Genomic DNA, 15,289 nt, shown 5'->3' on the forward strand with positions numbered 1-15,289 from the left:
CATTGCATTTGCCTTCCTCACCACTGACTCAATCTGCAAGTTAACCTTTACTGACAAGTGAAGCAGCAAAATATTTTTCCACAGCCTGAGAGTGGCAAGAGCACCAAAGGCAGACGGTGGTAGTTGATGGAGTGTTTTCCACCTGGAGTTCAGTGATCAGGGATTCTGCTCTGGGAAACCCGCCCCTTGAGATCTTTATCAATGACTTTGAAGTGGAAGGGTGGGTTAGTAAGTACGCGGACAGCACAAGGTTGGTTGGTGTTGTGGATACTGTTGAAAGTTGTCGTAGGTTACAACGGGACAGTGACAGGTGCAGAGCTGGCAGATGGAGGTCAGGATTTATGAAGGGATCTTGATCCGCTGGGGGAGCGAGCCGTGGGATGGCAAATGGAGTTTATGTCGTTCGGATAAGTGCAAGGAGTTGTATTTTGGGAGGACAAACCAGGGCAGGGTTTTCACAGTGAACAGCAGGGTCTCTGTGGTAGGACGGAGGGACCCAGGGGTCACAGGTACATGGTTCCATGAAAGTGGAGTCACAGGTCACAGGTAGACAGGGTGGCGAAGGTGCTTGGCATCAGTCAGGGACTGAGTACAGAGTGTACAAGTGGCGAAGCGAAGCTGCACTTCGCTCACCTTGCTCTAGGAAAGAAGTCGTTGAGCTGGTGAGACTGCGGAGAGATTTACGAAGCTGTTGCCTGGACTCAAGGGTCCGAGTTATGGAGAGAGGTTGGGACTTTATTCCTTAGAGTGCAAGAGACTGAGGGGTGACCTTACAGAGGGGTATGAAACCACGAGGGGCACAGAGAGGGTGAAAGTGCACTGCCTTTTTCCCCAGGGTTGGGCAATCATAACCAGAGCAGAGCGCACAGGGTTAAGGTGAGAGGGGAGAGATTTAATAGGGACCTGAGGGGCAACTTTGTCACCCGGAGAGTGGTCTGTATATGGAATGAACTGCCAGAGGAAGTGGCTGAGGCAGGTTCATTAACGATGGTGAAGACACTCAAACGGGTAGACAGACAGGAAGGGTTTAGAGCAGGGGTTCCCAAGCTTTCTATGGCATTGGGCCTCCACCGTTAACTGAGGGGGTGTGGACCCCCAGTTGGGAGGAATATGGCAAAACGTGGACATATGGGACGAGCTCAAGTGCCACCTGGGTCAGTATGAACTGGTCGGGACGAAGGGTCTCTCTCCGTGCTATATGGCTCCATGTGAGGGAGTGTGTGGGAGATGGGAGGAGAGGAGGGGCGACATGCCAGGAGGGAAAGGGAGGCAGTGGAATGGTGAGAAAAGAGGGAGAAAGAGGAGCTGGTGAGGGGAGAGGGAAGGTGTGGCGAGGAGGGACAGAGGGGGCTGCAAAGAGGGAGGGAAATGGACCAATCAGGTCTGCTGGTTGTCCCCGCACTCTGTGGGATCTTTCTGTGTCCACCATGCACTCCCACCACCCCACCGTTTGGAATTGGAGATTTCTGAAGACGCTGAAAATTTTTCTCTCCCCTTCCCTATCCCCACCTCCTCTCCTCTCCCCTCCTGCCCCTCACTGACCCTCTGCCCAGATCCGCTATGGACCCCCCCAGCGGTGGTCAGCAAAAAGGTGGGAGAAGACGTGGTCTACGCCATCCCCAGCGGCAAGTCCAGAGCAAGACTTGACAGTGAGGAAGGTGAGTCTGGTCCCCTCGAGGGAGTGGAGTTTGTCAGCAGTCCTGAGGCAGGGGTTGGGGGGGGGGCCCACAGGCCATTGAGAACGGGTGGGAAAATAACTGCCTAAAGATTGTGTAGGTAAGTGCGGGGTTACAGAACAGAAGAAATAGGAGTGGGAGTCAGCCATTCGGCCCGTCGAGCTGCTGCATGATTCCGTAAGATCACGGCTGATCTAGCCATGGACTCAGTTCCACCTACCTAACTTTTCCCCATAATCCTTAATTCCCCTGCTATGCAAAAAATCTCCACTGCTCCAGCATATACGGCTTCCCGACGGAGAATTACACGGATTCACTGCTCTCTGTGAAAAGCAGTTACTCCTCATCTGCGTCCTAAATCTATTCCCCTGAATATTGAGGCTGTGACCCCTTGTTCTAGTGTCACCTACCAGTCAAAACAAATTTCCTGCCTCTATTTTATCCTTAACTTTCAGAATTATATGTTTCTCTAAGATCCCCTCTCATTCTTCTGAATTCCAGTCAATATAGTCCCAGGCAACTCAATCTATCCTTATAGGCTAAACCCCTCACCTCCAAATTCAACCTGGGAATGTGTGTGTGTGTGTGTGTGTGTGTGTGAGTGTACCTGTGTGTTTTACTCAGGAGTCTTCGTTTTGAATTCCCTATTTGATCCTGTTTGACTTGACAGTCCCTCCCAGCCCCTGACCCCCACCTTCACCCCATAGCCCTTGATGCCCTTACAGATGACAGCAAGGTTGGTGTTGTGTGGAGTGCTGCCCTAGCTGCCCGAGGTTACAACGGGACATCGACTGGATGCGGAGCTGGGCTGAAAAGCAGCAGATGCTGTTCAATTTGGAAAAGTGTGAAGTGGTTCACTGTGAGAGGTCGAACTCGAGGCAGAGTACAAGGTTGATGGCAGAGTCACTAGCAAATTGATGGAGGCCCTCCAGTGGATGTGGTGTTCATGAGTTTTAGCACTCCAGCGTGTTGTGAATACTGCCCAGTGGATTATCGGCAGCCAATTGCCCACCATTGAGAACACCTACCATAAACGCTGCCTGGGCAGGGTGAAAAGCATTATCAAGGATGCATCTCACCCTAACCATGGACTTTTTACTCTCCTCCCATCCGGTAGGCACTACAGGAGCCTCCGCTCCTGCACCAGCAGGCACAGGAAGAGCTTCTGCCGTGAGGCTGTGACGCTGCTGAACCTCACATCACAGTGCTAAGCAGTATTGCACCCATATTGTACTGTCCCAGTACTTTTATATTTGTGTGCTGTAGCCCTTACTTTTTATTCACAGTTATTTTGTAAATAACACTATTCTTTGCATTCCTGGTCAGATGCTAACTGCATTTCAGTGGCTTTGTATCTGTACTCCGCACAACGACAACAAAGTTGAATCTAATCTAATCTAGTAACTCTGGTTATACCACACTCGATAAGGTACCCTATGGTGGGCCCATTCTGAAAGTCATGAGGCATGAGGGTATTCAGGGAAACCCGGCTGCGTGGATTCAGAATTGGCTTGTCCACGATGGTAGAAGGTGGAGGTACTCTGCCTGGAGGTTGATAACTGACGGTGAAACCCGACGCAGATTGGGGGACCGCTTCGTCGAGCACCTCCGCTCCGTCCGCCAAAACAGACAGGATCTCCAGGCAGCCACCCACTTCAACCCTGCTTCCCACTCCCATTCAGATATGTCCATACATGGCCTCCTCTACTGCCATGATGAGGCTAAACTCAGGTTGGAGGAGCAACACCTCATATACCGTCTAGGTAGTCTCCAGCCCCCTTGGTATGAACATAGAATTCTCCAACTTCCGGTAATTCCCTCCCCCTCCCTTCCCCTATCCCTATGTTACTCTGCCCCCTCCCCCAGCTGCCTATCACCTCCCTCTTGGTTCTGCCCATTGTGTTTTCCCCTATTCCTTCTTCACCTTTCCGGCCTATCACCTCCCTGCTTCCCCTCCCCCACCCCTTTATATTTCCCCTTGCTGGTTTTTCACCTGGAACCCACCAGCCTTCTCCTTCCCACCCTCCTCCCACCTTCTTTATAGGGCCTCTGCCCCCTCCCTCTACAGTCCTGACGAAGAGTTCCGGCCCGAAACGTCGACCAATCTTTTCCACGGATGCCGCCCGACCTGCTGAGTTCCTCCAGCGTGTTGTGAGTGGTGTTCCACAGGGATTCCTGCTCTTTGTGATTTTTATAAATGGCTTGGATGAAGAATTGGAAGGTGGGTTAGAAAGTTTGCAGAAAAAGTTCTGTTTTTTTTTATCAGCTGCATGGACCAACCATTACTCTGAACAGGAAATTTTTACGTGGCCTGAAAACTGCACGGCACTTTAAATGCTATTTTTTGTAAAATGCATATTATGAATATTTATAGTGAAAATTGAAATTTGATTTTATTTATTAATTGAAGGGTATAATGAAATGTTTTTCTTTTTGGGCCCTTGGCTCCCAGTGCAGTGTAAGCTATTGATGGCGTCCTATCGAAAGTCGATGGTTTGCTTGGAGTTCATCAATGTTTCTGTGATCCATTGCCTCCACCGTGCAGGGGACAGCTTCACCAGAGCCCTGTTAACCCGTCTCACCCATTTCCACCTCTCACAATGGAGACATAGGGTTGGACTTTCAGGGGCCTGTAATGAAATACAGTAAATAAAGAAAATATTTCCAGTATTTCACATTTTGTAAACTTTTTCTCGTCTGTCTTTATTCCAGCGGTGTGGCAACAAAGGCTATGTGCACGGGAGCATTTCAGTTACTGCGCGGCTACACATCCGTGCTGCTGAGAGGGAGCGGGGTTTACAGACGACAAAAATGTTAATGGTGCTGTGGATAGTGTAGAACATTGTAGGTTACAATGGGACATTCACAGGATACAGACAAGTTGCAGATGGACTTCTAACCAGAAAAGTATTGTGATTCACTGTGGAACGTCAAACTTGAAGACAGAGTACAAGATTCTTGACTGTGGAGCAAAAGAGAGATTTTCAGGTCGCCGTCCATAGATCCCACCAAGTTGCCATGCTGGTGGGCGTTTATGAAAGTGTATGACAAGGTGGACTTCAGTTGTCAGGGGGTTGAGTTCAGATCCGTGAGGTAATTTTGCAGCTCTATAAAACTCTGGTTAGACCACACTTGGAATACTGTGTCCATTTCTGAGTTCTGATGTGAAAGCTTTAGAGAGGGTGCCAAGGAGAATCACCGCGATGCTGCCTGGATTAGAGAGGATGTCTTATGAGGATAGTCTGAAAGAGCTAGGGCTTTTCCCTTTGGGGTGAAGGAAGATGAGAGGTGACTCGATGGAGGTGTACAAGATGATAAAATACATAGATAGAGTGACAGCCAGAATCCTTCTCCCAGCTGGCAATTGCCCTACACCAGAGGACGTCCATTTAAGGAGCCCGTCTGCTTGGTCTATGCCCGAGACTGTGAGGCTAAGCACAACTCCAATGCCATATTTAAATTTGCTGACGGCATCACTGTCGTTGGCCAGATCAAAGGTGGTGATGAAGCAGCACGCAGGAGGGAGACTGACCATCTGGTTGAGTGATGCCTCTCAGCAACCTCTCACTCAACGTCAGCAAAACCTGAGGGTTATTGGCCACAGGAGGAAGAAGCCCGAGGTCCTTGAGTCAGTCCTCATCAGAAGAACAGGATGGAGAGGGTCAGTAACTTAAAATTCCTCGGAGTTAACATATCAGAGGATCTATCCTGGGACCAGCACTTAAGTGCCATCACAAAGTAGGCACAATAACACCTCTACTTTCATAGAAGTTTGTGTAGAGTCATCTGAAGGTCTGACAGACTTCTGTAGGTACCCAGTGCAGTGGAGAGTCTGGACTGGCTGCAGCTCGGCCTGCTGTGGAAACACCGATGCTAACACATCTTCGCAGTTTTATTTATTTATTTATTATTGTCACAACTTGTCTTCTGGTTGTTCATCAGTCCATGGTTATGTTTAGTTTCTTTCTATAAATTCTTCATTTTCCTGTAAGTGCCTGCAAGGAGGTCGGTCTCTAGGTAGTGTGTGATGACATATATGTGGCTTGATAATGAATTTACTTTGAGCTTTGACACAGGGTAGACGAGGTGGAATTGGCCAGTACCACAGGACATCCATTTGAGGACCAGTCCTACACTGCACCGTTCTCAGCTTTGTGTTCTAACCTGCTGTTTCATCTCCAGACTACATGAACCCGGATTCTGACGTAGGACCGTTCCAGACCAAGGCAGACGTTCAATGTGCCACTGGTGAGATCTCTCTCTCACTCGGGGGTTCTGGTTGCGAGTTTCTCGTGTCCGTCACAGAGCAGAGGTTTGGGTGCAGAGGATAGACGGAGCCTGACCGTCCGAATCAGCCTCTTCCCTCTCTCTCACCTCCTTCTCCCCCTTCCTCCCACTGCTGCTCCCTTCCCCCCGCCCTATCCCCGTTCCTCCGCCCTATCCCCATCCCTCCACCCTATCCCCATCCCTCCGCTCTCCACCTTCCACTCCCACTTTCTCCCTTGCTCTCTCCTTCTTCCTCTCCCTCCCTCCCTCACCGTCCCCTCTCTAATTCCTTCTCCCCGCCTCGATATATTCCTGAATAAAGGATCTGTCCGGGATGGCACATGAAAACTTTTCACCCTGTCTGGAACAGCTTCACGAAAAGTCCTGTCTTGCACACTTCACTCAGATCAGATCAAGGCAGAGCCATAACAGAGTGCAGAATAAAGTGATAGTTACAGAGAAGTGCAGCACAGGCAGTCAGCTGCAAGGTTGATGAGGTGGAAGGCCTCTCCTACCCCCTTGGCTGAAGAGAGCTCTCACCCGCTCTGTCTCTTTGTCCCTCTCGATCTCTTCGCCTGTCTACCTGTCTCTGCTTCAGATTGAGGATTCCATCTTGAATACTAGATGTTGTTCTGAAATATTGGTGGTACCACATTCTGAGAGGGAACGGGAAGCCTGCAGAGGGGGAGGTGCGGAAGGGGGTGATGAGAAAAGGGGTGATGTAGAAGGGGAGGTGCGGAAAGGGGTGATGTGGAAGGGGGAGGTGCAGAAGGGGGTGACACGGAAGTGGGTGCTGTGGAAGGGGGATGATAGCCATCACAATATCTCCCTCCTTTTCCCAGACGCTGAGGTTTACGAGCCGATGAGAAGACAAGACAATAGTTACCACCATGAGCAGTCGAACAGTGATGATGAAGGTCAGTGTGATTACACAGATTGAATCTCCCTCCACACCGTCCCACCACACACTCCCGGGGTCACACACAGAGTGAATCTCCCTCCACACCGTCCCACCACACACTCCCGGGGTCAGACACAGAGTGAATCTCCCTCCACACCGTCCCATCACACACTCCCGGGGTCAGACACAGAGTGAATCTCCCTCCACACCGTCCCATCACACACTCCCGGGGTCAGACACAGAGTGAATCTCCCTCCACACCGTCCCATCACACACTCCTGGGGTCAGACACAGAGTGAATCTCCCTCCACACTGTCCCATCATACACACCCGGGGTCACACACAGAGTGAATCTCCCTCCACACCGTCCCATCACACACTCCTGGGGTCAGACACAGAGTGAATCTCCCTCCACACTGTCCCATCACACACTCCCGGGGTCACACACAGAGTGAATCTCCCTCCACACTGTCCCATCACACACACCCGGGGTCACACACAGAGTGAATCTCCCTCCACACTGTCCCATCACACACTCCCGGAGTCACACACAGAGTGAATCTCCCTCCACACCGTCCCATCACACACTCCCGGGATCAGGAACAGAGTGAATCTCCCTCCACACCGTCCCAACACACACACCCGGGGTCAGGAACAGAGTGAATCACCCTGCACACCGTCCCATCACACACTCCCGGGGTCAGACACAGAGTGAAGCTCCCTCCACACCGTCCCATCGCACACGCCCGGGGTCAGACACAGAGTGAATCTCTCTCCACACCGTCCAATCACACACTCCCGGGGTCAGACACAGAGTGAATCTCCCTCCACACCGTCCCATCACACACTCCCGGGGTCAGACACAGAGTGAAGCTCCCTCCACACCGTCCCAACACACACACCCGGGGTCAGGAACAGAGTGAATCACCCTGCACACCGTCCCATCACACACTCCCGGGGTCAGGCACAGAGTGAATCTCCCTCCGCACCGTCCCATCACACACTCCCGGGGTCAGACACAGAGTGAATCTCTCTCCACACCGTCCCATCACACACTCCCGGGGTCAGACACAGAGTGAATCTCCCTCCACACCGTCCCATCACACACTCCCGGGGTCAGACACAGAGTGAATCTCCCTCCGCACTGTCCCATTACACTGTCCCGGGGTCAGACACAGAGTGAAGCTCCCTCCACACCGTCCCATCACACACACCCCGGGTCAGACATAGAGTGAAGCTCCCTCCACACCGTCCCATCACACACTCCCGCGGTCAGACACAGAGTGAAGCTCCCTCCACACCGTCCCATCACACACTCCCGGGGTCAGACACAGAGTGAATCTCCCTCCACACCGTCCCATCACACACACCCGGGGTCAGACACAGAGAGGAGCTGTGCTGACTGAGCTGGGTGAATTCGAGGCAAAACTACTGGATAAATTTCGTGGAATACTTTGGAGGTGGCTCTAAAAGTCTCTTGGACAACCGAGTGAGTGACGGTGCTGGTGTGGAAACTCGGTGTGGAGTTTTACTGCCAGTTTGGGCTGGGTTTGTTGGCGGCTGCTAACTGCGTAGCTCCCAGCTGCGGCCGCTGGCAACTCGTCAGGAAGCCGGTTCGCTCCAAAACCGGAGGCAAACGCCGTCGTTCCCCCCCATTGACATCGGGGCAACATTCCTCCTCCATTGTTTTCCTGATTTTCGTCCGGTGTTGGTGCCGGAGCATCTGGAAGGACATTTCGGCCTCTCCCGGCCTGGGTCTCTGCAAGTCCGACGGAGCCTTTCCTGGCGTCGAGCCAGTGAGGAACTGTCGACTGCAAACTTTCCCGGCCAGTTATTCGACTCGTTCCAGGACTTCTAACCGGCACCGCTGTAGGATTCTCGGACTGGAAAGAGCGCCAGCATGCCGGACCGGTCTCCAGGGAGTCGCGTGCCTTCGGGGAGTTACGCAAGGGCGGCTGCCTCCCCGGCCTCGGACAACGCCCTGTTTCGGTCGGTGAAGGTGGAACGTGGGGTGCAATGTATTTTGTGCCCTGGAATGACACTAGAAAAGTGTACGGAGGCAATGGAGGACCTTGTTGGGAAAGGTGGTATTCTGGCCACCGAGAAGGAGTTCGGAAAGGCGGTGTTTTATCTGGCGAATGAAGAGCTAGTGCACCGGGCCCTAAGCAGGGGAGTCACGGTAGACAACATCTTTTTACCTATGGAGCTGGTGACGGCCCCCACACAACGTATCGTGCTTGGGCATGTTAAGCCTTTCATTCCAAATGAGGACTTGCTTCCCCCACTGGCCCGTTTAGGGCAAGTAAGGTCGGAGATCACTGCCATCCGACACAAATTTAAGAGACGCACCCTCCGCACCGTAATCTCTTTCCGGTGTCAGGTATTCATGCAGCTGGAGAGGGAGGACGATGTTGAGGGCCGGTTTACTGTCCGGCACAAGGGAGTAGATTATCAGGTGTACTGGAGCTCCGAGCGCCCACGGTGCCATGCGTGCAGGGAGGTGGGGCACTTTCGGAGGGGCTGTCCTACCACCTGGAACTCGAGGGAGCCCACTTCGGGCACCAGTGCCCCAGCTACCTCTACCCCTGATCCTACTCCTGCGCCTGCATCTGACCCTGCCCCTGCCCCTGATCCTGCCCCGGCCCCTCACCCTGCCCCTACCCCTGTCCATACTCCTATGGTTGGGTTGGTCCCTGCTCCTCTCCCTGTGGTTCAGGTGGGGGACGGGGTGGAGTCTGTGCGGAGTAAGAAGGCAAAGGGGAAATCCAAACACAGTAAGAAGCGGGCCTTTGAGGCTGCAGAGCTCACGCCCATTTCGCCTGAAGTGGAGCGTGGGGCTCAGGGAGGTGCGCAAGCAGACGGGGCGATGGAAACAGAAAGCGCCGCCCCATCGGTGAAGCCTGCACCTGTGTGCTCCTCCGGCGTGAAGAGGAGAAGGGAACGTTTCCGCAAGAGGGCAGGGGATGCAGATGTGGGGGAATCCCAGGAAGGGGTGGGAATCCGGGTAGGGGTTGGTTCTAAACCTGAGTCCCCAGATGTAGCCACCAGTCCTGGGGAAGATGGTGTGGTTGTGCAAAAAGCTTGTGATAGCCCTGTTTGCACAAATGAGGCAGCCCTGGAGGCCCCCACCCAGGACTTACAAGTCAGCGCCTCTCTGGAGGCCAGTGTACCGAATAATGTAAGAGGAGACGAGACAAAGCTCTCTCATTCTCAGCACCAGGCTGCTTGTGAATCCCTTGGACCAAAGGTGCCGGGTTCCCCTCTATGCCTGCCCCCTGGGGAGGGCGATTTTCTGTGCACGTCGACCCCAGCAATTAATGACTTGCAGGGAGTCCCTGGGGATTGTCCCTCCACTGTCGCAAATGTGGATGAGGCTGATGCGACGGTGGAGCGGGCAGGTAAGAGCGAGGTGCCCGCTGCGCGGTATGGGTCACAAGCGCAGCCATCTATTGGAACATGCGGGAGGCCGATGGGGATTCTGTCTGCAGTGACGGGTTGGAGGGGGGCTCCTTCGATAGTGAAACAATGGACATCCTCACCCCTCCTGAGAAGTCCCCATTGATACCTGTAGAGGAAATTAAGCATTTCATTCTCACCTCTGAGGGTGCCAAGCACCGGCCTCAACTAGCCTCATTTCCCTGGCCCAGCATGCCAAAGCTGGTGAGGTCCCTGCAAGTCATCCTCGGACGAAAGGGAAAGGGAAAGAGGAATGCGGTGTCGGGGAACGACAGATGACAACTAAAATCTTTCCTAGATGACCTAGTAAGGGACATTAGAGGGAGAAGCAGCCTCGCTCCTACGGGGGATGGTGGGTCACAGGGTGTCGCTGGTACCGCTCGAGCCCGGAAGGCAAAAAGTAACCTTGCTTTCTTTCCGGACAGTGTGGTGGAGGGCGCCTCCGCTCTCACCGAAATGGGCACAGCTGCTGAGCCCTAGTGTGCTCCCGCCATGAAGCTTACCATAGCTAGTCTCAACGTAAACGGCAGCAGGGGTCCTCTTCGCAGGCATAACAATCTCTCAGTCCTCAGGAATGGGTGGTATACGGTGAGTTTCCTGCAGGAAACCCATACCATCCTTGGGGACGAGTCTGCTTGGCTCCTGGAGTGGCGGGGCGGGGTCTACATGAGCCACCTCAGCTCCATTTCTGGTGGGGTGGCGATCCTGTTGGCCCCGACCTTCCAGCCAGAAATTGAAAGGGTCCAGGACATTGTGCCCGGCCGTCTGCTCCACCTGGTTGTGCGCCAAGATGGCGTACCATTGCATTTTATCAATGTGTATGCTCCCAGGCGCGGTGTGGTGCAGACGCGCCTATTCTGTCAGCTGTCCACCCTGCTGAGCTCCATCGATCCTGGGGATTGCGTCATCCTCGGGGGAGATTTCAATTGTACCCTCGAGGCGGAGGACCGTTCGGGCCTCCAACGCGACCCAGCATCAGCAAAAAAGTTAAAGGAGCTAGTCAGCTCCTTTGACTTGGTGGACAGCTGGCGGAATCTTCACCCCAACTCTAGCGCCTTCTCGAGAAGGTCTAGAGAAGGAGGTTCCAGGATAGACCGCTTTTACATCTCTCGGGCCTACGTCTCCCGCGTGTCGGCGTCCTCCATGCGGCCAGTGTCGTGCTCGGATCATCACCTTGTGTGGATAGAATTTATTCCACTACACCCTCGGGTGGGATCCGGGTACTGGCATTTTAACAACTGGCTGCTGGAGGACAGCCGATTCCGGGATTCGTTCCGAGCGTTCTGGGTCTCCTGGAAGGAGAGGCAGAGAGAGTTCTGCTCCCTACGGCTATGGTGGGATGTGGGCAAAGCCCACATCCGGTTTTTATGTCGGGAGTACACTAGGGGGTCGACAAAGAGGTGGGGCTCTGAGGTTGAGCGGCTTGAGAGAGCGTTGCTTGACCTGGAGTCCCGCCTCGGTCCGACCGCTGGAGACCAGCAGCTGTGGCAGGAATACCAGGAGAAGAAGGACGCACTAAGGAACCTGCAGCTCCAGCAGTCCCGAGGTGCGTACGTGAGGTCACGGATCCAAATGCTGCAGGATTTGGACCGTGGCTCACCCTTCTTCTACTCGTTGGAGAGGTGGCGGGGAGTTCAAAAGCAGCTAGTGGAGCTGCTGACTGCCGATGGCTCCTCCATCACGGACCCTGATGGAATTAACAACGAGGTCCATTCATTCTATCGGTCCTTATTCTCGCCTGATCTGTCAAATGCGGAGGCGTGTAATGAGGTCTGGAAGGTCAGCCCAGAGGACGCAGTGCGTCTGGACGGCCCCCTGACTCGGGAAGAGCTGTCTACTGCCCTTCGGCAACTCTGGAGGGGCAAGTCCCCTGGTTTGGATGGACTGAGTGTTGAGTTTTATCCGGCTTTTTGGGATTCTCCTGGGGGATGATTACAGCTTTGTCCTAGGGGAGAGCCTAGCTACCGGAGAAATGCCCCTCTCATGGCGAAGAGCTGTTGTGATCCTACTGCCCAAGAAGGGAGACCTCCGCCTGCTAAAGAACTGGCGGCCGGTCTCCCTCTTGTGCGCGGACTACAAGATCTTCGCCCGGGCAATGGCCAACCGTCTGGGTTCGGTAATTGGACAGGTGGTCCATCCTGACCAATCTTACACAGTCCCGGGCCGCTCCATCCAGGACAATGTCCACCTAGTACGCGACCTGATCCACCTACTCCAGGAGACTGGGACCCCGGCAGCCACTTTGTGGCCCGAGTTCGGCTCCTGTACTCTGCCGCAGAGTGCCTAGTTAAGATTAACGGATCATTGACAGGACCTATCCACTTCCGAAGAGGAGTGCGTCAAGGGTGCCCCATGTCTGGTCAACTGTATGCGATCTGTGTCGAGCCATTCCTCAGCCTTCTTCGGCGAGGCTGACAGGTCTGGTTCTGCGCGAACCGGACATGGGGGTCGTCCTCTCGGCCTACGCCGATGACGTACTCCTGATGATGACAGACCCCTGTGACCTGCGGAGGATGCGCGAGTGCCAAGATGTTTTCTCGGCGGCATCCTCCGCGAGGACCAACTGGGCGAAATGTTCCGGACTCTTAGTAGGCCAGTGGCAGGTGGACTCCCTGCCAGAGGAGATGAGAGCTTTTGACTAGAGCACCAGACGCTTTCTCTATCTGGGAGTCTACCTGAGTCCTTCTGGGGAGGCCTGGCTGGCGAACTGGCAGGACCTGGAGACAAAGGTCATGGCCCGACTAGGGCGCTGGTCAGGCCTTCTCAGGGTGCTTTCCTATCGAGGCAGGGTGGTGGTCATAAACCAGCTGGTGGCCTCCATGTTGTGGTACCGGATGGTCACCTTGGCCCCCCCCTGCTCCTTTTGTCGCAAGAATGCAGAGGAAGCTAGTGGACTTCTTCTGGGGAAACAGGAAGCACTGGGTCTCTGCAGCGGTTCTGAGTCTCCCAGAAGGAGAGGGCGGATAGTCGCTGGTGTGTGTACGCACACGACTGGCGGCTCTCCGCCTCAGGACTCTGCAGAGATTCCTGTACGCCGAGCACCCTCCCAGGTGGCACGTGTTGGCGACTTTCTTCCTCTGGGGGGGCTGCTGTCTTCACGAAGATATGCAGCTACCACCGGCGGGCGTCAGCCGTGCTGCTTTGCAGAGGCTGCCCGGCTTCTATCAGGACCTACTGAGAGTCTGGAACATGGTTGCCTCAGGCCGGGAATCCCCTCCTCTGGCAGAGGGCGGGGTCCTGGCCGAACCTTGCTCTGCCTCAACGGATGTCGGTGCGGCTCGGGTGTGTGGAACGACTCGGGCTGAGCTGCTCGTCGGGCCCAGGCCCCGCAGCCTTACCCGAGAGACGAATCCACACAACTTGAGCCGTCTCTCATTGACACCCACAATCCCATTCAGGGATGCAGGCAGGAGGTACCTTTATGGGCTGCTGCTTCACACCCTCCACTTCCTAGCATTTGTCCACCAGCCCGACATGCCATGGCGGTCGGTCTTTCCACCTGGAGGTGAGGGGGGTCCCCAATGGAAGTCCCTTTACAAGGGAGTCCTTCCCATGCACCTTGGGGATCTCGGCTGGAGGGTGCTGCATAAAGCGGTGCCCTGCAATAAGTTCTTTAGTCTGTACACGGATCTCCCAGCCGCGTGTCACTTCTGCGGGCTGGAGGAGACCGTGTACCATATGTACATGGAGTGCGCGAGACTGCAGCCCCTTTTCGCGTATTTGCGTGGGCTGCTTCTCGCCTTCTAGTTGCATTTCAGTCCCACCCTATTCATATATGGTCATCCAGTAAGGAGGGGGGCACAGAGGGATGAGGATGTCCTTGTCAACTTGCTCCTGGGGCTGGCGAAAATTGCCATCCGTGGCTCCTGGAAAAGGGTGGCAGGAGGTTCTCCCCAGGCGGACTGCCTGGCTATGTTCGTGCCCAGGTGAACATTGAAAAGGAATACGCACAGTCCACGGCGATTATAGAGATGTTCCGGGACCGTTGGGCTCCGCGGGGTGTAAATGCCATCACTGATGAGGATGGCAATATATTGGTTTAACATGTATTGTCTGTTTGTAGTGTAGTATGTGTTAGTCACTGGTTTTGTACATATTGTATAGCACTGACATTTGTAATAAAGAATTTTGTTAAAAAAAAAAGGGTCAGACACAGAGTGAAACTCCCTCCACACCGTCCCATCACACACTCCCGGGGTCAGACACAGAGTGAATCTCCCTCCACACCGTCCCATCACACACTCCCGGGGTCAGACACAGAGTGAATCTCCCTCCACACCGTCCCATCACACACTCCCGGGGTCAGACACAGAGTGAATCTCCCTCCACACCGTCTCATCACACACTCCTTGTGTCAAATTCTAAGTGAAGTTCCTCCTATACTGCCCCACCTTCACCCCTCCTCCTGCAATTTCTCCCAGATTACGAGAAGATGGAATCCTCAGAGTACTCCAATGTGTCGGCCGAGGGCACAGTGCAGATGTCGGAGGAAGGTAGGCAAGCAGGCATCATGCTGATGAGGTGACCGTGGGAATGGGAAGTGGCAGGCAATCGTAGAGGCGAAGTTACAGACAATGTCAAGTTGAGCATATCCTACGAGGAAAGGTCGAGTGAGCTTGGGCTTTTCACTTTGGAACCTGGGGCCATGTCCAAAGATAGAACATAGAACATAGAACAGTACAGCACAGTACAGGCCCTTCGGCCCACAATGTTGTGCCGACCCTTAAAACCCTGCCCTCCCATATAACCCCCACCCCCCCCTTAAATTCCTCCATGTACCTGTCTAGTAGTCTCTTAAACTTCACTTGTGTATCTGCCTCCACCACTGACTCAGGCAGTGCATTCCACGCACCAACCACTCTCTGAGTAAAAAACCTTCCTCTAATATCCCCCTTGAACTTCCCACCCCTTACCTTAAAGCCATGTCCTCTTGTATTGAGCAGTGGTGCCCTGGGGAAGAGGCGCTGGCTATCCACTCTATCTATTCCTC

The 15,289-nt window shown here is 53.9% G+C and overlaps 1 protein-coding gene across 1 annotated transcript in view; it reads left to right on the plus strand.

Annotated features, from left to right (window-relative positions):
- LOC140192353 (uncharacterized) overlaps positions 1–14,792 on the plus strand; it is a gene marked incomplete at its 3' end in the record, with an annotated part of 59,466 nt that extends 44,674 nt beyond the window's left edge. The window contains exons 16-19 of the mRNA XM_072250001.1: positions 1,554–1,658; positions 5,859–5,924; positions 6,785–6,859; positions 14,721–14,792. Coding sequence (XP_072106102.1) covers positions 1,554–1,658; positions 5,859–5,924; positions 6,785–6,859; positions 14,721–14,792 — 318 coding nt within the window. The remainder of the gene's footprint in view (positions 1–1,553; positions 1,659–5,858; positions 5,925–6,784; positions 6,860–14,720) is intronic.
- Between the last annotated feature and the right edge of the window lie 497 nt (positions 14,793–15,289).

The sequence above is a fragment of the Mobula birostris genome, unplaced genomic scaffold, assembly GCF_030028105.1.
Source record: "Mobula birostris isolate sMobBir1 unplaced genomic scaffold, sMobBir1.hap1 scaffold_1175, whole genome shotgun sequence".
Classification (NCBI taxonomy): domain Eukaryota; kingdom Metazoa; phylum Chordata; class Chondrichthyes; order Myliobatiformes; family Myliobatidae; genus Mobula; species Mobula birostris.